We start from the raw sequence: 20,675 nt of genomic DNA, 5'->3' as shown, positions 1-20,675 counted from the left end.
TGGCCATTATAATTGCCTAAGTCATTACTATTACTACATTTATAAATTTTACTTCATAATTGTCTTGGTCATTACAATTGTTAGACTTACCGATTTTCTAGACATCGTATGCCACGCTAACTTAGTCTGCCCCTCATTATAATGAACATTCTAACATTTAGAAATGGTCACTCTTGTTTTAAAACTTCTAATTACACCTTTCCTGTTACTACAATGCCTAGACAGGCATAACAACACTGTAGCTCAGCTGTTTCAAGGTATCGTCACTGGAAGAAACTTACCAGAATGTTGGATCTGTCAGTTACTCCCCCAAACTATTCAAAATAAGCATTTTCTGTTAGTCATATTTGTCATTGACCTTCTGGATGCCCCAAATACGACTACCTATCTGCACCAGCTTCTTTCCATGGCTACTTTCCAGGTCCAACTAGTAGTACACCAAGAAATCACTACCCCATGTTTCAATCTCTCTTTCCCCATCATAAATGGAAAGTCATTCCATTACATAGGCCCTCCCTGGCCCATGGCATACTGGGCAGACAAATGCAGCCAGGAGAAAGGAAATAAGCCTGTAAAAAAAGATCCATAGTTCAATTCCATTTGTCTGTATTCTCCATGAAAAAATCCATCAATAAATGCACCCTTGAGGGCTTTACCTCTGTGCCCCCTTGGTACATGTTTTGTTTTGTTTTGTTTTGTTTTGTGGCATAGGATCAGACTCTCCTCTGTTAGGACAAGCCCACTGGTGTCTCAATAACCTGTATATTAAGGGCTCTCACTTATTGAGATACTTCTCAGTTCATGCTAATGACAAAAGATTCCCACAGACTCCAAAAGGGACTGCCAGGCATATATCAATATATCGGGTGGCAGAGCCTTCTAGACATCACGAGTCCTAGCTATGGAGTGTACACTCACTGGGACATGATCAGAAACTTATTGGCAATCATAGAAATAATTGCAAAAGAGGCTACTAAGAATATTAAGGCTGAGAAAACTCTTTAAATTTACTTGCCCAGATAGTTCTTGACAACGGAACTACACTTGATTGTCTCTTGACTTTACAGAGAGGAGTCTGTACAGTGATCAATACCACCTGTTGTACTTATATCAGTGCTTCTGGTAAAGTAAAAGCCAAGCTAAAGAAAATCTTTCAGCAGTCTCACTGGAGACCATACCTCTCTACCACAGACACTATGTCTGAGTAGTTTTTTGAGATTTTCCCCTGCACACTCCATGTTTTCCAGTCCTTTTTTTCAAGGGCTCTTAAAGTTCAAGCTCACAGTTCTGTTTATAGGGCTTATAATTTACATCATAGGCTGCTATTCAATTAAATATTACAGTAAAACCATAGACTGAAGTACTAGCGTGTTCATGCAGCACCCTCTGCTGGGTATAACAACTTGCAGTTTGTTACAAGATGGATTCATTTCTCTAATCCTGACTCACTCTCTGTGCCCCTTGTCAGCAAAAAGAAGCTAGAATGGCCATTGCCCGATTCACACCATATTAGCTGTTACACCTCAGGATTGAGAAGGGATCAAGTCCTGGAGGAACTGAATGTGTCCCTAGGAAAATTATATAAAATTGATTAAGGGGTAAAAATTCAACTATGTTTTCAGGACAATCAGCAGCAATCATTAAGCCAGCTTTCCCTTTGTCCTACTTCTCTGTAACTGGTCACTGATTACTACCCTAGGATAAAGAAGCCCTTGTCAGAAGACCTTTTGGTCCTTTTCTTTTCTATAGATAAAACCTAAGACGTTATGAGATGATAATCATTCTGCATGAGTTTCTCTTTTAGGTTCTGCATACCAAAAAAGAAGAAAAGAAAAAAGAAAAAAAAAAACTGCCAACATACTGGTCAATAAGACAAAACCTTATTTTCACAAAAAATTAAAAAACTAGCCAGGCATCATAGCACAGGTCTGTAGTACCAGCTGCTCAGGAGATCTGAGGTGGGAAGACCACTTGAGCCTGGGAGGCAGAAGTTTCAGTGAGCTCAGATCATGCTACTGAAATCCAGTTGGGCAACAGAGCAAGACCATGTCTCTAAAACAAAAAGCAAACACACACACACACACACACACACACATCAGCTGGTCAAAAAGAGCCCGGCAAAAAGCTGACTCGGGAAATAATGCAGGTTCCACATCCTGGTGACTTCATCCCCCTCACCCTGACCAATTGACAACCCAAATTTTCTAGCGCCTCACCCTCCATGATCCCCTTAAAGTCTTTTGCACATAGCCCCTTCCCAGAACAGATTTGAGGCTTGACAATCCTCCCAATTCCTTGTTTGGTGCCCTTGTGTTGATTAAAGCCTTTCTTTGCTGCAAGCACTACTGTCTCAGTGTATTGGCCTATTGCTAAACAGTGGGCTTGTGAACCTGATAGTGTTACAACAAAATACGATAGAAGCTATTTAAAGGATCAATCCATGCATGAGCCTATTTCTGGACACCCTTTTCTCTTCTATTGTTCTGTGTGTTTATCCTTTCACCAGTGTCAGGAGATCCTTTTATTCACTGTAGCTTTTTCTAAGTCTTAAAATTTGGTAATGTGAGCTTTTCGACTTCTCTTTTCTTTTGAAGAATTGTCTAGCTGTTTTAGCCCCTTTGCCTTTCCACATGACTTTAGAATCAGCATGTCCATATGTGCAAAACATTGTGCTTGGTTATTCACTAGAACTGGGACACATTCATAGATGATTCTGGGGAGAACTGATATGTAATAGTATTAAATTAAAGGATATGTAAACATTATATATCCTTTGATTTAGTAAGATCATACATTCTTACACTAGTTTTTTGTGATTTTCAGCCTACAGATCCTGTATTTTATTAGATTTATAAGTACATATTTTGTTTTTCCTCCTTCAACTACAAATTCAATTTGTTTAATAGATATAACTTATTAATGCTGCCTAATTCTTCTTTAGAGAGCTATGATAGTTTGTGGCTTCAGTAATTTTTAATTAATTCAAGTTCTTGAATTTATTGACATGGCATTATTCAGAATTTTTTTTATTTTTCTTTTAATATATGTAAACACCATAATGATATCATTTCTGTCATTGCTGACATAAGCAATTTGTGTCGTCTTTTTTTCTGATTTGGTCTGTCTAAAGGTTTCTCAATTATAGAGATGTAAAATAACAAGATTTTGGTTTCCTTGTTTATGTACATATTTACTTCTTTATTATTTCATTTCTGATCCTTATTGTAGTATTTCTTCTGCTTACTTTGAGATTTTTTTTTCTACTTTTTCTAATGTCTAATGGTAGAGGCTAAGATTATTGAAGGGGAACACTGTCATTTTCTATCCCAACTATTTAGTGACACCAATTTATTTCATACTGCTCTAGTGCCATTCCACAACTTCTGATGTGTAGTTTATCCATCAATGTTTGACTGGAGTAGGGTGAGTATTCCATAAAAGATTTACTGTGTTTTTTGGAGGGAGGTGGGGAGAGGGTACTATTGCCAAAAGGTGGATTTTTTTTTTTTTTTTTTTAACTCCACTCTGCATTTTAGCTAAGAGAAGCAGCTTTGGGACTTCTAAAGTCTGTACATCTGTAAGACCCCAGGGATAACTTGTTTTAATTTTTTTTTTTAAGTCTAAATTTGTTATGGGTCAACTTGGTTCTTTCAAGGCTTATTTTTAAGGTTTTAAAGGGCTGGTTTAGGGAGGCTAGAACTGTGTCCCAGTTCTAAGTAAACTGTTTTTTTGTTTTGTTTTGTTTTGTTTTGTTTTTGTTTTTTTGAGACGGAGTCTCGCTCTGTCACCCAAGCTGGAGTGCCCTGGCCAGATCTCAGCTCACTGCAAGCTCCGCCTCCCGGGTTCACGCCATTCTCCTGCCTCAGCCTCCCGAGTAGCTGGGACTACAGGCGCCCGCCACCTCGCCCGGCTAGTTTTTTGTATTTTTTAGTAGAGACGGGGTTTCACCGTGTTAGCCAGGATGGTCTTGATCTCCTGACCTTGTGATCCGCCCGCCTCGGCCTCCCAAAGTGCTGGGATTACAGGCTTGAGCCACCGCGCCCGGCCCTAAGTAAACTGTTTACCCAGAGACAGTTTGTTCAGAATGTTAAGCTGCTTCTGATGTATCTACTAAATGACCTAGATGTTCAAAGGAATCTTTCTACTCTGATTGATTCCATTTAAATATCTCCCTGTGTTGTGTGTGCTCTGGGAATCTTTTACCTTTTTGTTCTCTGGTAGTGTTCTTCATCTGATAGGCATCCTCGGTCCATTCTTGGGGAGTTTTGCTCTACTCTCCAGAGTGTCAATATTCAGCCAAATAATCCAGGGAGTTGCTGTGGAAATTTGTAGAGCCCTTTCACTCCATAGTTTCTTCTTTTTTCACTCTCTTTCCTGCAGATTCTAGTGACCTCACCTTCTTTGGGAACACTGACTTTTGTTTCTTCTACTCAGCAAGTGTGTCATTTTCTGCTTGAATTCTCCTTCTCTGTGCTGCTGTTTGGAAAATTTCTCCCAGCATAAAGTCTCTTTGATGATGAAACTCATCTCATTGTCACTTTCTCTCTGGAATTAGGTGCTTCCCGCTTTCCAATGTCTGAAAATGTTATTTTCATCTATTTGCTTCCATTTCCTGATTTGTGGCTGGCACTCTGTTTTACTTGATTATTCTTGCCTGGCCTTTTACCTTTTTAAATTGTGTCTACTGTTTGATTTCTGCTCATATTTGGATTTGTTTCAAAATTTGTAGTCATGCTGGATTTTGTTTGTTTTCTTTGTTATAATTTATTAGAAATCATAATTTATTTTCAGTTTTTATTATTTTCTTTTAGAGCTATGTAATGATAAATTTCCCTCTGAGCACTATTTGAGTGTCAAGTTTTATTTAATATATTCTTATTATCATTCAATTCAAAATATTTAATGTTTCCTCTTCTAATTTTCTCCTTATCCATGAGTTATTTATAAATGAAGCTGAGTTCCAGGAAGCAACCTAGTAACTGACAGTAATTTCTGTCATCCATTTACAAAAACAGTGACTTCCACTCTTTCAAGTTAAGTTCTACATAATTTGAGGAATCATCATTTTGGCCTTTCAAGATAAATAAATCTGTTACTGTCTCTCATCTTCTCTGAACTCCGCATGTCCATTTACTTTGAAGCACACAGTAAGAATGGCATTTCAAATTCTTGGAGTCAAAGGCTGTGACAGTTATTTTGGCAGATTTTCTAAGATCATCACAAGATCTCAGATACTCCAATTGGCTAAATGAATTTTGGAATTGCCTAAAAGATCTAAAATAGGCAAGATTAAAGAGTCCTCAGAAATAATACTCATTGTCTATTGAGTTCTGACATGCTGGAGAATTCCAAACCCATTAGACAAACAGATTTCCAATAATTTCTTAGAAAGAATTATAAGTGTCTTAAATAGAGCTTTGTTTTAAAAAATGACGAAGAGTCTTGATATAATATCTTTGGCAACTCAGAACTTATTTTCCTTGACTTGTATTTGAATGCTTATGATTACCCAGGTTTTCAGTTACAAATGACTCATTATTTTTATATTTGCATATTATTTAAGTTCTTATAAAATGTTATCAAACATATGGTTGCCTTTTTCTTATTCTCTTCCCTTTTAGAAACATGTTCCAAATCAAGTATAGATATTAAGAATGGGTTTATTTCTGAATCTCAGTATACATATGCCTTAAATAAACAAGCGAAATATCAATGCAAACTAGGATACATAACAGCAGATGGTGAAACATCAGGATCAATTACATGTCGGAAAACTGGATGGTCAGCTCAACCCACGTGCATTAGTAAGTAATTTATTACATTTGTATTGATTATCCAGATGATACACAAAAGTTTACTAACTTTAGTCTTTTTTGGGGGGCTGATATAATTTCATTTGAAAAGATAAGAAAAAGAAACCTAGAGGAACATAGCAGACATCAATTTTTTCCTTTTCACATCAATTACTCAAATATTAGTCTGTCTTTCCATTCAGGCTTTTCCTACTCTAAAGCATTCTGTGTTAAACAAGTTAGGGAGCTTTATGTGTATTCTGGTTTAAACTGATTTTGCTTTAGCTGAGACCTTTATGACTGTTACATATACCTGTTTTATGTGATTAGCCTTTTATATCAAAGTCTTTGCTCCTAGATATGAAAGTAATGTTTTTAATGAAGATATGGATGTATAGTGCATAATATCAAAATAATTTAAACTCTATAATTTGTAGATTTGGCACTGTAGGAGATGTCCAATTCTGAATATCTCCCCCCTTAGAAATTTTTTGGAAATATATAGGTAGTAGAGAGACAAAATATTCCTAGATGGTACCAATTTCTGCTCTATTGCATGATTTCCCTACCACACTATGTAGATATTTATGAAGATTTTCTAGGAACAACTGGCTCAGTTTGTCTTATTTTTTTTGCAAAACCATTCAGTTACATATATGTATGTGTGTGTGTGTGTGTGTGTGTGTGTGTGTGTGGAGAGAGAGAGAGAGAGAGAGAGAGAGAGAGAGAGAGAGAGAGAGAGAGAGAGAGATGGAGTCTCACTCTGTCGTCGTCCAGGTTGGAGTGTAGTGGTGCGATCTTGGCTTACTGTAACCTCCGTTTTCCGTGTTCAAGCGATTCTCCTACCTCAGCCTCCTGAATAGCTGGGATTACAGGCACCTGCCATCATGCCCACCTAATTTTTGTATTTTTAGTAGAGACGGGGTTTTGCCATGTTAGCCAGACTCCTAATCTCAAATCATCTGCCAGCCTCTCAGTAATATATTTGAAGTAATGTTTAATACATTCATGTTAAGCAAAGTAAGTATCTAGGTTATTCATGCACATTGTTTTCATTTTTTTAATGTCTATGCTTAATATGAGGTCTAGTTTACAAAAAAAATGTTACTCCTCATAAAAAACTCATTTATACTAATTTTTTTTTTTTTTTTTTTTTTTTTTTTTTTTTTTTTTTTTTTTTTTTTTTGAGACGGAGTCTTGCTCTGTCGCCCAGGCTGGAGTGCACTGGCCGGATCTCAGCTCACTGCAAGCTCCACCTCTCGGGTTTATGCCATTCTCCTGCCTCAGCCTCCCAAGTAGCTGGAACTACAGGCACTAGCCACCTCGCTCGGATAGCTTTTTTGTATTTTTTAGTAGAGACGGGGTTTCACCGTGTTAGCCGGAATAGTCTCTATCTCCTGACCTCGTGATCCGCCCGTCTCGACCTCCCAAAGTGCTGGGATTACAGGCTTGAGCCACCGCGCCCCGCCTATACTAAATTTTTAATTATTCTTTTAAGATTTTCTTATTATGAAAGAGAAAATGTCTTGTATAACATACGAATTCATCTTTTCAAACATTTTTTTCCTTTTTACATATGTCTCAACTACAAATTAGTGTGGAATCTTAATTTACAAAATTCTGTTATGACTGTCTTTAAAAAAGTAGTATACACCTGTAGTGGCCTGTTTTATTACTAGCATTGTCATAAATGCTTTATATAAATGAATTAAGAAAAACGTTCCTAAAATAGATTTTGGGGCTTAAGCAATGAAAAAAATGCTGTGTAGAAACATATACTTTCACTTTTGGCAACTATTTTAGGACAATAAATTCTCACCAGTCACAGGTTATTTTTGTACAGTACTTATTTATTAGTGTATCTAATCAATAAAGCTTTTTATTCTTAGAATGGGAAATAGGTTGTTTATTAGATGACATTAGAAATAATATTTTAAATTTTTTATGCACTAGAATCTTGTGATATGCCAGTGTTTAAGAATGCCAGAGCTAAGAATAGCATCACATGGTTTAAGCTGAATGACACATTGGACTATGAATGCCATGATGGTTATGAAAGCAATACTGGAAGCACCACTGGCTCCATAGTGTGTGGTGACAATGGTTGGTCTGATTTACCCATATGTTATGGTAAGTACTGGTTTTTCAGAAATTCATTTTTCAAAATGAAAATAAATCTGTGTTCCAATTTTAAAAATTTGAATTAAATAGAGAAATTCTTAAGGAATGTTGACTAAAATCAAGGTATCTCCTGATTTAACATAAACTGGGAAAAGAAGGGGGGTTTTGAAAAGATTTCTAAAATAGTGCATTAAATTAATGTTTCCTATGGGCCACGTACCTTCCAGATTTGTGATTATGGTACAATTGCTTTTGTTACCCTAAATAAAAGCTTTCAAATTATTTAGAACCTAGCACTCATTACCAAAATTATAGTTTGTTACAATTTCTTCAGCAAATTTGTTTTTTAATTTCTATTTTACATCTTCTATCTTTTGTGTTAGGTTCTGTACTTTCTGAGTGTAGTTCTTTATTTTCTAACTTTCACAAGTTCTGAGGACTATTACATGAATCTCATTTAAGTTTTCTAATCAGCCATCTATTTTTCAGGGTTAGAAGAAGGATCGACTCTGTGGGAAAACAAGTGTATATATAGAGTGTTCCAAGGGAAAGAAAAATATGTGCAAAGCTGTAAAAACAAAACAATATATTTCAAGGTGATAAAGCAGAGTCTAGCCTGCTGAGGCTAGATGGGAGGCAAGGAAACAATTGTCCAGATCAACTCAGGGCATCCTATCATTTGGATTCATTTTATGACTGATGAAAGCCCATAAAAGAGTTTTAAGAAAAGGAATGGTATAATTTGATTTCTAGTTTTGTTGAATTGTTTTCCAGGATGCTGTACTTTTTGTAGGCAAGAGGCGACACAATGAGTCCAGATAGGATGAGAAAGTGTGGAGACTGACAGCGAGTGAGGATAGAGGAGGTGCAGAGTGGAAGGCTGATTTGGAAAACATTTTGGTGTTGGAAAGTACAGGTGATGTTACTAAACGTTGGGTGTGAAAAAGAGTGAGATCAAGGGACTCACATGTTTGTTTTTAATTGTTTGCTCACAAGTATGTAGGTAAATGGGAATACCATTTCAGAAAATTGTATTGACTGGAGAGAAAGCATTTTGAGAGGGCTGTTGCAACTTTTGACTTGGACACATGGTGGTTCAGTTGCCAACGGAAAATCAAAACTGGATATGTGAACTGTGGAGTTGGATATGCATCTAGCGACGAGATACGCATTTCGGAGTATCATCATATAAATAATGACACTAAATTGGATAAGAATACAGAATGATAAGAGCAAAGAGCTCAAGACGCAGCCCTGAAACATTACAACATTTCAAAATAAGGCAGAAGAGGAATAAATAGTACAGAAAATGGAGAAAAAAAAAGGGGGAGTACCCAGAGAAACAGGAGAAAAAATCTAGAATGTTGCCATAGACATAAACATAAGGAATTATTAATGAAAAGGGAGTGTAACAGACTGCTTAAAAAGTCATCCTGTCTGAATTCTAATTCCACTACTTGCTAAGCCTGTATCTTTGGTCAACACAGCAAGTCTATTTGAAGCTTTGTTGACTCTTTCTTATTGGTAAAATGTCACAATATTTACAAACAGTTCTAATATTTCAAAGGATTGTTTTGGTTAGCAGACTAAAATATTTATAAATATTTATTGCCATAGTGTCTTGCATAATAAAGTCAAAGAAGTTGTAATTTAATTACCTTATCATTATCAAAGTGATAAATATTTCTAATTTAGTTATTATGTTCTGTTCAGAAATTGTGATGGATTAGGTAGGTACAGGCCAACGGCAAGTGTAACAAAAATGGTTTTTAATAGAGTAGAAGAGGCAGACCCTGCGTAGGATCTGTCAATAAAAATAATGAGCAAGATATTTAATACAGACGATGGACATAACTCTTTCAAGATTCTGGCTGTTCATCAAATAGGAAATTCAGAATATAGCTTCAGGAAAGTTGTGCACTGAAGGAAGATAAAAATAAAAAAGATGGAAGACACCAGAGCAGACACAGCAAAAGGGAAGCTGCAAAGGCTGAACACGTGACTTACATATTGCCCTGAGAAAATTCAAGGGGAAGGGATTCAGAGCTACTGTGGAGATATTGTACTTTGGTGGCAACAGGACTGCTTACAACTTTGCAACAGGAGATGGGAAGGAAAATGAGCAGTAAGGTTCGAAAATGGTAGAAGCTGATGGATTCTGTTTTGAAGTATGAAACATGGTCATCTGAGATTGAATAGTGTGTTGGTGAAGGAGGAGGAGGAGTACTAGGTAGAATAGAAAAGTTTGGAAATAGTCGCAGCTGAGAAAGAGAATGAGTAAATTATAGATGAAAGACAGTGTCAAAGGCCCAATTAAATTTGAGTCATTCCAGATGTAAATACCTATCATAGGACAGTAGAAAATGGTGAAAACACAAGCACAGGTCTACCTATCCAGAGATTTTTTTCTAATATAAGAGAGTGGAAAACAAAACAAAAAAAGCCAAATATCCAAGTAATAAAAATATTTAAAATATATTTTATAGATCACTGGGTTCAGAGAAATAGAAAATCCAATGATTGAGATAGAAAATAGTAGGAAAGGAACTGGAGATCTGTTTTACATAGGAAGTCATCTATGCAAAGAATGGTTGAAAGCCATTCATTTAGTGAGAAGGGTATGTGCAACAGCTGAGGCAGGAAAGAACTTTACCTTTTTAATAAAATTCAAAGATCGTAAAATCTGAATCCTGGATTTAGTGGAGGAGAGAGACATTTGATAACATTGGAAGAGTAGGCGTGGATCATAAAGAGTTTGAATTTTATTCTAATTGTGAGGGGGAGGCTTAATTTAAGAGAATCATACATTTCTTTTCTGTAATGATAGGTAAATTTAGGTTTTATGAAGCCAGAAGCTTTCACAATTTTGAGGGGTCTTCTTCAGAAAAGAACACAAAATCGCGAATATATTATTTGAATAGTCTTTCCAATCACCAGACATGAAATGAAAACCTAAAGGAGAGAAAGTTGGAGTAGCGGACATAGCAGTAGAAGCTGATGTAGAAAATGGCTTTCTATTGCAAATTGTACAAAGACTTAGGATAATTTGAACACATAACTAGGAATTTGCTAGTGTAGTACAAGCCTCCAAACATTAAATGAAGAAATGCCAGCTTAGTATTCTTTTCAAATATTCTTCTCTCAGCCATGCAACAGAAAACTGCGTACAGATTGACAGACATCTGAGTGTATTTCAACTGTCCCAGGAGGTCTCTTCTTTGTTGAAAGTTTTCCACAGAATTGTTATTACAGAGCACTTAAGCTAAATAAGTTTTATAATCTTCAAGGAGTATATACCTCAGAGTTAAAAATTCATACTAATATTTCACATATCTAGTACTAGGACTTAGGGTTTTGAGTTTTAGATGAAGAAAAATATTTCTAATTCAGGGAGTGTCCATTCTCATTATTCTCTAAATCACATTTCCTAAGTTATTACCTCTATATAAATACAGCAATTGAATAATACCCAATAACCAAGATCTTAACTTTTCTTTTTAAGATAATGCTTTTCACAGTATTATTACAGAGAGAATTTATATAAAATTAACACAAAAAATGTAAATAAACACCCATACAAATGAAAGAATTGCTATGTAGAAGATTGGTATAGACTTTTAGGAGAGAAATCCCAGTGATTCTCATTCAAGTGTGATTTTCTCAAATAATCTGCAAAACTCATTGAAACAAACACAAAAGCAAATTTCTGTAGTTATTATTTTGTGACATTACTTTTAAGAATAGGTTTAAATCTAATTTTGGAATTATATATTAATAACTGAGATTATGATGTAATTAATTTTCTTTTTAGTATGATTCTAATTTTTGAATTCTAGTTTGTACTTTTCTAAGTAAGCAAGAAAGGAGGATTCTGAATAAGAAAAACAATGTTTTGGATAATATTTAGTAATGTTGCTGATTTTTAAAAATTATAAACATTTAAGAGATAATTTTACACATTTCTTATTTGAATCAGAATAATTATCAAATTTATTAAACATTGATATAAATAGTAGATATAACAAAATTATTATTTTGTTTTATTTTTATTTTTTTGAGATGAAGTCTTGCGCTATCACCCAGGCTGGAGTGCAGGGGCACAATCTCGGCTCACTGCAACCTCCGCCTCCTGGGTTCATGCCATTCTCCTACCTCAATCTCCCCAGTAACTGGGACTACAGGTGCCTGCCACCACGCCCAGCTAATTCTTTGTATTTTTAGTAAAGACAGTGTTTCACTGTATTAGCCAGGATGGTCTCGATCTCCTGACCTCGTGATTCGCCCGCCTCAGCCTCCCAAACTGGTGGGATTACAGGTGTGAGCCATTGCGCCTGGCCCAACATTGTTATATGTTAGCATAAATGTTCAGGATACCTAGAATTTGCCTTTCCATGTGACCTTGAAAATATATCTTAGTTTGTTTCTTTATTTATAATATATTAATTATGTGATTTTTATGTTTTTCTAATTTAAAATATATTAGAAATGCTATTTTGGATTCTTTTTCCTTGAGTACAGTAAACAAAAATATCAATTTTAATTAATTTCTTAGTGCATACACCTTCACTAATAAATCTTTGATGAGAATTTACCTTTTTGTGATGTATATGTCAATCACCAAGAATTATAGGCATGACGAGACCAGGAATTATTTGAAGGTGGTTTAGTTTCAGTTAAATAAAGGTATCCTTGACTCTGCAATGATAGATACTATATCATCATTATTCTCAGGATCCTCTCCAGTTCTATTATAAATTTAACTTCTTAAGATATTCCCATGGTGTTTTATGATGCGTTCTTTTTTAAATTTTAATTTCTATGTTTTATACGTTTAGAGGGTCCAAATGCAGTTCTGTTGCATGGATATATTGCATAGCGGTGAAGTCTGTACTTTTAGTGTATTCATCACTCGAATAGTGAGCATTGCACCCATTAGGTAATTTCTTATTCCTCACCCTCCTGCTATCCTGCCACCTTTCTGAGTCTCCAATGTCTATTATTCAGCACTCTCCATATGTGCACTTTATTTAGCTCCCATTTATAAGTGACAATACACAGGATTTTACTTTCTGAATCTGAATTATTTCACCTAAAATAATGGCCTCTAATTTTATACATGTTGCTTCTGAAGGCATGATTTTTTCTTTTCCTTTCCTATTTTTTTTAGTTGAGTAATATTCTATGGCATATATATATATACATATGTATATATATATACACGTGTGTGTGTGTGTATATATATATATATATACATACACCACATATTCTTTATCCAATCATCTGTTGATGGACCATTAGTTTGATTCCATATAATTGTTGCTGTGAGTAGTGAAGCTATAAACATATGAGTCCGGGCATCATTTTGATATGATAATTTATTTCCTTTGGGTAGGTACACGGTAGTGGGATTGCTGGATGAAATCGTAGTTCTGTTTTTAGTTCTTTGAGAAATGTCCGTTCTGTTTTCCATAGAGGTTGTACTAACTTATATTGCTACCAAGAGCGTATAAGCATTCTTCTTTCTTCTCACTGTCACCAACATTTCTTATTTTTTGAGTATTTCACAGTGTCCATTGTGTCTAATATAAGATGATAATCATTTTTAAATTTGCATTTCTCTGATGATTAGTGATATTGAGTTTTTTTCATGTTTCTTGGTTAATTTTATGTCTTCTTTTGCAAAATGTCTCTTCATATCCTTTGCCCACTTTTTCATGGGATTACCTGATTTTTTTCTTGTTGAGTTGTTTCAGTTTTTTGTAGATTCTGAATATCAGTTCTTTTTCAGATTCATAGTTTGCAAATATTTTCTTCCATTCTGAGGTTGTCTGTTTACTCTGTTTATTACTTTAATAATTTAATATTACTAAAAATTTTTAGTTTAATTCAGATGTATTTGTCTGTACTTGATTTTATTGCATTTTCCTTTAGAAGTCCTAATTGTAAATTCTTTGCCTAATCCAATGTCCGGAAGAGTTTACCCTAGGTTTCTTGCATGATTTTCGTAGTTTCAGGTTTTGCATTAAATTATTTAATCCATTTGGGATTAATTGTCGTATGTGGCAAGAGATAAGAGTCCAGTTTCATTCTTTTGCATGTGGCTATCCAAATTTCTTATCACCATTTATTGAATAGTGCCTCTTTTCCTCAGTGTATGTTCTTGACTACTTTGTTGAAGTTCAGTTGGTTATAAGTTGTGATTTTATTTCTGAATTCTCTATTCTGTTCCATTTTTCTGTGTGTCCATTTTTATACCAGCACCATGTTGTTTTGGTCACTGCAGGCTTGTAGTATAATTTGAAGTCAGGTAACGTGATGCCCTTGCTTAGAATTTCTTTAGCTACTTGAGATCTTTAGGGTTTCATATGAATTTTAGAGCAGTTTTTTTCTGAATTAAGTGAAAATCGATGTTGCCATTTTCTTTGGAATTGCGTTGGATGTATAGATGGTGTTGGGCAGTATTGCCATTTTAATAATGTTGATTCTTCCATTCCATGATCATGGGATGTTTTCCCATTTGTTTGTCTCCTCTACAGTTTCTTTCATCAGTGTTTGTAGTTTTCCTTGCAGAGAACTCTCACTCTCATGGATAATTGCATTCTTAGGTTTTTAATTTGTTTTATGGCTATTGGAAATGAGATGATTGAGTTCTGATTTGGTTCTCAGGTTGGCCATTATTGGTGTACAGAAATACTACCAATTTTTGTACATCAATTTTGTATTCTGAAATTTTACTAAATTCTTTTACATAATTAGGAATTTTTAGAGGAGTCTTTAGGATTTTCTAGGTATAAGATCATATCATCAACGAACAGAGAGAATTTGACTTCCTCATTTTCCATATGGATGCCTTGTGTTCCTTTCTCTTTCCTGATTACTCTGGCTAGGACTTCCAGCACTATGTTGAGTAAAAGCACAGAAACTGGGCATTGTTATCCTGTTCTAGTTCTTATGGGGGAACACTTTCAACTTTTTCCATTTAGTATAATGTCGGCTGTAGGTTTTTGTGATATATGGCTTTTATTTTGAGATATGTTCTTTCCATGACTAGTGCCTTGACTATTTTCATTAAGAAGTAATACTGAATTTTATCAAATGATTTTTCCGCATCTATCGAAATAATCATCTAATTTTTTAAAAAATTCTGTTTATATGGCGAATCACATTTATTGATTTACCTTACATTGAACCAATTTTGCATCCCTGAAATAAAAGCCACTTAATTGTGATGTATCATCACTTTGATATGCTGTTGGATTAAATTTTCTAGTATTCATTTAGGATTTAGCAGTTATTCTCAATGGGGATACTGGCCACTAGTTTATTTGTTCTGTTGTCGATGGCCAGCTTTATAAAATGAGTTAGAGAAGATTTTCTCTTCCTTGATGTTTTTGGAGCAGTTTTAGTGGATTGGTTTTGATTCTCCTTTGTATGTCTGGTAGAAATTGGCCATTTATCCTTCTGGTACTGGACTTTTATATTTTTTTAACTGGTAGAGATTTTATGACAGATTAAATCTCACTGCTTGTTATTGGTGGTATTGGTCTGTTCAGTATTTCTACTCCTTCCTTGTTCAGTTTTGAAGGTTGTATGTTTCTAATCAATTTATTCATTTTCTCTAGGTTCTCAAGTGATTTTTTATTTCTGTGGTATCAATTGTAACGTTTCTATTTTTTTTTAAGTTTTGTATTTTTTTTTTATTATACTTTAAGTTCTAGGGTACATGTGCATGACGTACAGGTTTGTTACATATGTATACTTGTGCCATGTTGGTGTGCTGCACCCATCAACTCGTCAGCACCCATCAATTCATCATTTATATCATGTATAACTCCCAATGCAATCCCTCCCCCCTCCCCCCTCCCCATGATAGGCCCCAGTGTGTGATGTTCCCCTTCCCGAGTCCAAGTGATCTCATTGTTCAATTCCCACCTATGAGTGAGAACATGCGGTGCTTGGTTTTCTGTTCTTGTGATAGTTTGCTAAGAATGATGGTTTCCAGCTGCATCCATGTCCCTACAAGGGACGCAAACTCATCCTTTTTTATGGCTGCATAATATTCCATGGTGTATATGTGCCACATTTTCTTAATCCAGTCTGTCACAGATGGATATTTGGGTTGATTCCAAGTCTTTGCTATTGTGAACAGTGCCGCAATAAACATACGTGTGCGTGTGTCTTTGTAGTAGAATAATTTATAATCCTTTGGGTATATACCCAGTAGTGGGATGGCTGGGTCATATGGTACATCTAGTTCTAGATCCTTGAGGAATTGCCATACTGTTTTCCATAATGGTTGAACTAGTTTACAATCCCACCAACAGTGTAAAAGTGTTCCTATTTCTCCACATCCTCTCCAACATCTGTTGTTTCCGGACTTTTTAATGATTGCCATTATAACTGGTGTGAGATGGTATCTCATTGTGGTTTTGATTTGCATTTCTCTGATGGCGAGTGATGATGAGCATTTTTTCATGTGTCTGTTGGCTGTATGAATGTCTTCTTTTGAGAAATGTCTGTTCATATCCTTTGCCCACTTTTTGATGGGGTTGTTTGTTTTTTTCTTGTATATTTGTTTGAGTTCTTTGTAGATTCTGGATATTAGCCCTTTGTCTGATGAGTAGATTGCAAAAATTTTCTCCCATTCTGTAGGTTGCCTGTTCACTCTGGTGGTAGTTTCTTTTGCTGTGCAGAAGCTCTTTAGTTTAATTAGATCCCATTTGTCAATTTTTGCTTTTGCTGCCGTTGCTTTTGGTGTTTTAGACATGAAGTCCTTGCCCATGCCTATGTCCTGAATGGCACTACCTAGATTTTCTTCTAGGGTTTTTATGGTATTAGGTCTAACATTTAAGTCTCTAATCCACCTTGAATTAATCTTCATATAAGGAGTAAGGAAAGCATCCAGTTTCAGCTTTCTACTTATGGCTAGCCAATTTTCCCAGCACCATTTATTAAATAGGGAATCCTTTCCCCATTTCTTGTTTCTCTCAGGTTTGTCAAAGATCAGATGGCTGTAGATGTGTGGTATTATTTATGAGGACGCTGTTCTGTTCCGTTGGTCTATATCTCTGTTGTGGTACCAGTACCATGCTGTTTTGGTTACTGTAGCCTTGTAGTATAGTTTGAAGTCAGGTAGCGTGACGCCTCCAGCTTTGTCCTTTTGACTTAGGATTGTCTTGGCAATGCGGGCTCTTTTTTGGTTCCATATGAACTTTAAAGCAGTTTTTTCAATTCTGTGAAGAAACTCATTGGTAGCTTGATGGGGATGGCATTGAATCTATAAATAACCTTGGGCAGTATGGCCATTTTCACGATATTGATTCTTCCTATACATCAGCATGGTATGTTCTTCCATTTGTTTGTGTCCTCTTTGATTTCACTGAGCAGTGGTTTGTAGTTCTCCTTGAAGAGGTCCTTTACATCCCTTGTAAGTTTGATTCCTAGGTATTTTATTCTCTTTGAAGCAATTGTGAATGGAAGTACATTCCTGATTTGGCTCTCTGTTTGTCTGTTACTGGTGTATAAGAATGCTTGTGATTTTTGCACATTAATTTTGTATCCTGAGACTTTGCTGAAGTTGCTTATCAGCTTAAGGAGATTTTGGGCTGAGACAATGCGGTTTTCTAAATATACAATCATGTCATCTGCAAACAGGGACAATTTGACTTCTTCTTTTCCTAACTGAATACCCTTGATTTCTTTCTCTTGCCTGATTGCCCTAGCCAGAACTTCCAACACTACGTTGAATAAGAGTGGTGAGAGAGGGCATCCCCGTCTTGTGACAGTTTTCAAAGGGAATTTTTCCAGTTTTTGCCCATTCAGTATGATATTGGCTGTGGGTTTGTCATAAATAGCTCTTATTATTTTGAGGTACGTTCCATCAATACTGAATTTATTGAGCGTTTTTAGCATGAAGGGCTGTTGAATTCTGTCACAAGCCTTTTCTGCATCTATTGAGATAATCATGTGGTTCTTGTCTTTGGTTCTGTTTATATGCTGGATTATGTTTATTGATTTGCATATGTTGAACCAGCCTTGCATCCCAGGGATGAAGCCCACTTGATCATGGTGGATAAGCTTTTTGATGTGCTGCTGAATCCGGTTTGCCAGTATTTTATTGAGGATTTTTGCATCGATGTTCATCAGGGATATTGGTCTAAAATTCTCTTTTTTTGTTGTGTCTCTGCCAGGCTTTGGTATCAGGATGATGTTGGCCTCATAAAATGAGTTAGGGAGGATTCCCTCTTTTTCTATTGATTGGAATAGTTTCAGAAGGAATGGTACCAGCTCCTCCTTGTACCTCTGGTAGAATTCAGCTGTGAATCCATCTGGTCCTGGACTTTTTTTGGTGGGTAGGCTATTAATTATTGCCTCAATTTCAGAGCCTGCTATTGGTCTATTCAGGGATTCAACTTCTTATTGGTTTAGTCTTGGGAGAGTGTAAGTGTCCAGGAAATTATCCATTTCTTCTAGTTTTTCTAGTTGATTTGCGTAGAGGTGTTTATAGTATTCTCTGATGGTAGTTTGTATTTCTGTGGGGTCCGTGGTGATATCCCCTTTATCATTTTTTATTGCATCTTTTTGATTCCTCTCTCTTTTCTTCTTTATTAGTCTTGCTAGTAGTCTGTCAATTTTGTTGATCTTTTCAAAAAACCAACTCCTGGATTCATTGATTTTCTGGAGGGTTTTTTGTGTCTCTATCTCCTTCAGTTCTGCTCTGATCTTAGTTATTTCTTGACTTCTGCTAGCTTTTGAATGTGTTTGCTCTTGCTTCTCTAGTTCTTTTAATTGTGATGTTAGGGTGTCACTTTTAGATCTTTCCTGCTTTCTCTTGTGGGCATTTAGTGCTATAAATTTCCCTCTACACACTGCTTTAAATGTGTCCCAGAGATTCTGGTATGTTGTATCTTTGTTCTCATTGGTTTCAAAGAACATCTTTATTTCTGCTTTCATTTCGTTATGTACCCAGTAGTCATTCAGGAGCAGGTTGTTCAGTTTCCATGTAGTTGAGCGGTTTTGATTGAGTTTCTTAGTCCTGAGTTCTAGTTTGATTGCACTGTGGTCAGAGAGACAGTTTGTTATAATTTCTGTTCTTTTACATTTGCTGAGGAGTGCTTTACTTCCAATTATGTGGTCAATTTTGGAATCAGTGTGATGTGGTGCTGAGAAGAATGTATATTCTGTTGATTTGGGGTGGAGAGTTCTATAGATGTCTATTAGGTCCACTTGGTGCAGAGATGAGTTCAATTCCTGGATAACCTTGTTAACTTTCTGTCTCGTTGATCTGTCTAATGTTGACAGTGGAGTGTTGAAGTCTCCCATTATTATTGTGTGGGAGTCTAAGTCTCTTTGTAAGTCTCTAAGGACTTGCTTTATGAATCTGGGTGCTCCTGTATTGGGTGCATATTTATTTAAGATAGTTAGCTCTTCCTGTTGAATTGATCCCTTTACCATTATGTAATGTCCTTCTTTGTCTCTTTTGATCTTTGATGGTTTAAAGTCTGTTTTATCAGAGACTAGGATTGCAACCCCTGCTTTTTTTTGTTCTCCATTTGCTTGGTAGATCTTCCTCCATCCCTTTATTTTGAGCCTATGTACGTCTCTGCATGTGAGATGGGTCTTCTGAATACAGCAGACTGATGGGTCTTGACTCTTTATCCAGTTTGCCAGTCTGTGTCTTTTAATCAGAGCATTTAGTCCATTTACATTTAAGGTTAATATTGTTATGTGTGAACTTGATCCTGCCATTATGATATTAACTGGTTATTTTGCTCGTTAGTTCATGCAGTTTCTTCCTATCCTCGATGGTCTTTACATTTTGGCATGTTTTTGCGATGGCTGGTACCGGTTGTTCCTTTCCAGGTTTAGGGCTTCCTTCAGGGTCTCTTGTAAGGCAGGCCTGGAGGTGACAAAATCTCTAAGCATTTGCTTAACTGTAAAGGATTTTATTTCTCCTTCACTTATGAAGCTTAGTTTGGCTGGATATGAAATTCTGGGTTGAAAATTCTTTTCTTTAAGAACATTGAATATTGGCCCCCACTCTCTTCTGGCTTGTAGAGTTTCTGCCTAGAGATCTGCTGTTAGTCTGATGGGCTTCCCTTTGTGGGTAACCCGACCTTTCTCTCTGGCTGCCCTTAAGATTTTTTCCTTCATTTCAACTTTGGTGAATTTGGCAATTATGTGTCTTGGAGTTGCTCTTCTGGAGGAGTATCTTTGTGGCGTTCTCTGTTTTTCCTGAATTTGTATGTTGGCCTGCCCTACTAGGTTGGGGAAGTTTTCCTGGATGATATCCTGAAGAGTGTTTTCCAACTTGGTTCCATTTTCCCCCTCACTTTCAGGCACCCCAATCAGACGTAGATTTGGTCTTTTTACATAATCCCATACTTCTTGTAGGGTTTGTTCATTTCTTTTTCTTCTTTTTTCTTTTGGTTTCTCTTTTTGCTTCATTTCATTTATTTATCCTCAATCGCTGATACTCTTTCTTCCAGTTGATCGAGTCGGTTACTGAAGCTTGTGCATTTGTCACGTATTTCTCGTGTCATGGTTTTCATCTCTGTCATTTTGTTTATGACCTTCTCTGCATTAATTAGTCTAGCTGTCAATTCTTCCACTCTTTTTTCAAGATTTTTAGTTTCTTTGCGCTGGGTATGTAATTCCTCCTTTAGCTCTGAGAAGTTTGATGGACTGAAGCCTTCTTCTCTCATCTCGTCAAGTCATTCTCTGACCAGCTTTGATCCGTTGCTGGTGATGAGCTGCGCTCCT

The 20,675-nt window shown here is 36.0% G+C and overlaps 1 protein-coding gene across 1 annotated transcript in view; it reads left to right on the top strand.

Moving 5' to 3' along the window:
- The window catches only part of CFH (complement factor H), a 133,408-nt gene that overhangs the window by 67,051 nt on the left and 45,682 nt on the right, over positions 1-20,675 (top strand). The window contains exons 10-11 of the mRNA XM_030936121.1: positions 5,622-5,804; positions 7,746-7,922. Of these exons, the coding sequence (XP_030791981.1) occupies positions 5,622-5,804; positions 7,746-7,922 (360 nt within the window). The remainder of the gene's footprint in view (positions 1-5,621; positions 5,805-7,745; positions 7,923-20,675) is intronic.

This window comes from Rhinopithecus roxellana, chromosome 8, assembly GCF_007565055.1.
Source record: "Rhinopithecus roxellana isolate Shanxi Qingling chromosome 8, ASM756505v1, whole genome shotgun sequence".
NCBI lineage: Eukaryota > Metazoa > Chordata > Mammalia > Primates > Cercopithecidae > Rhinopithecus > Rhinopithecus roxellana.
This window is presented reverse-complemented; position numbering and strand designations above follow the sequence as displayed.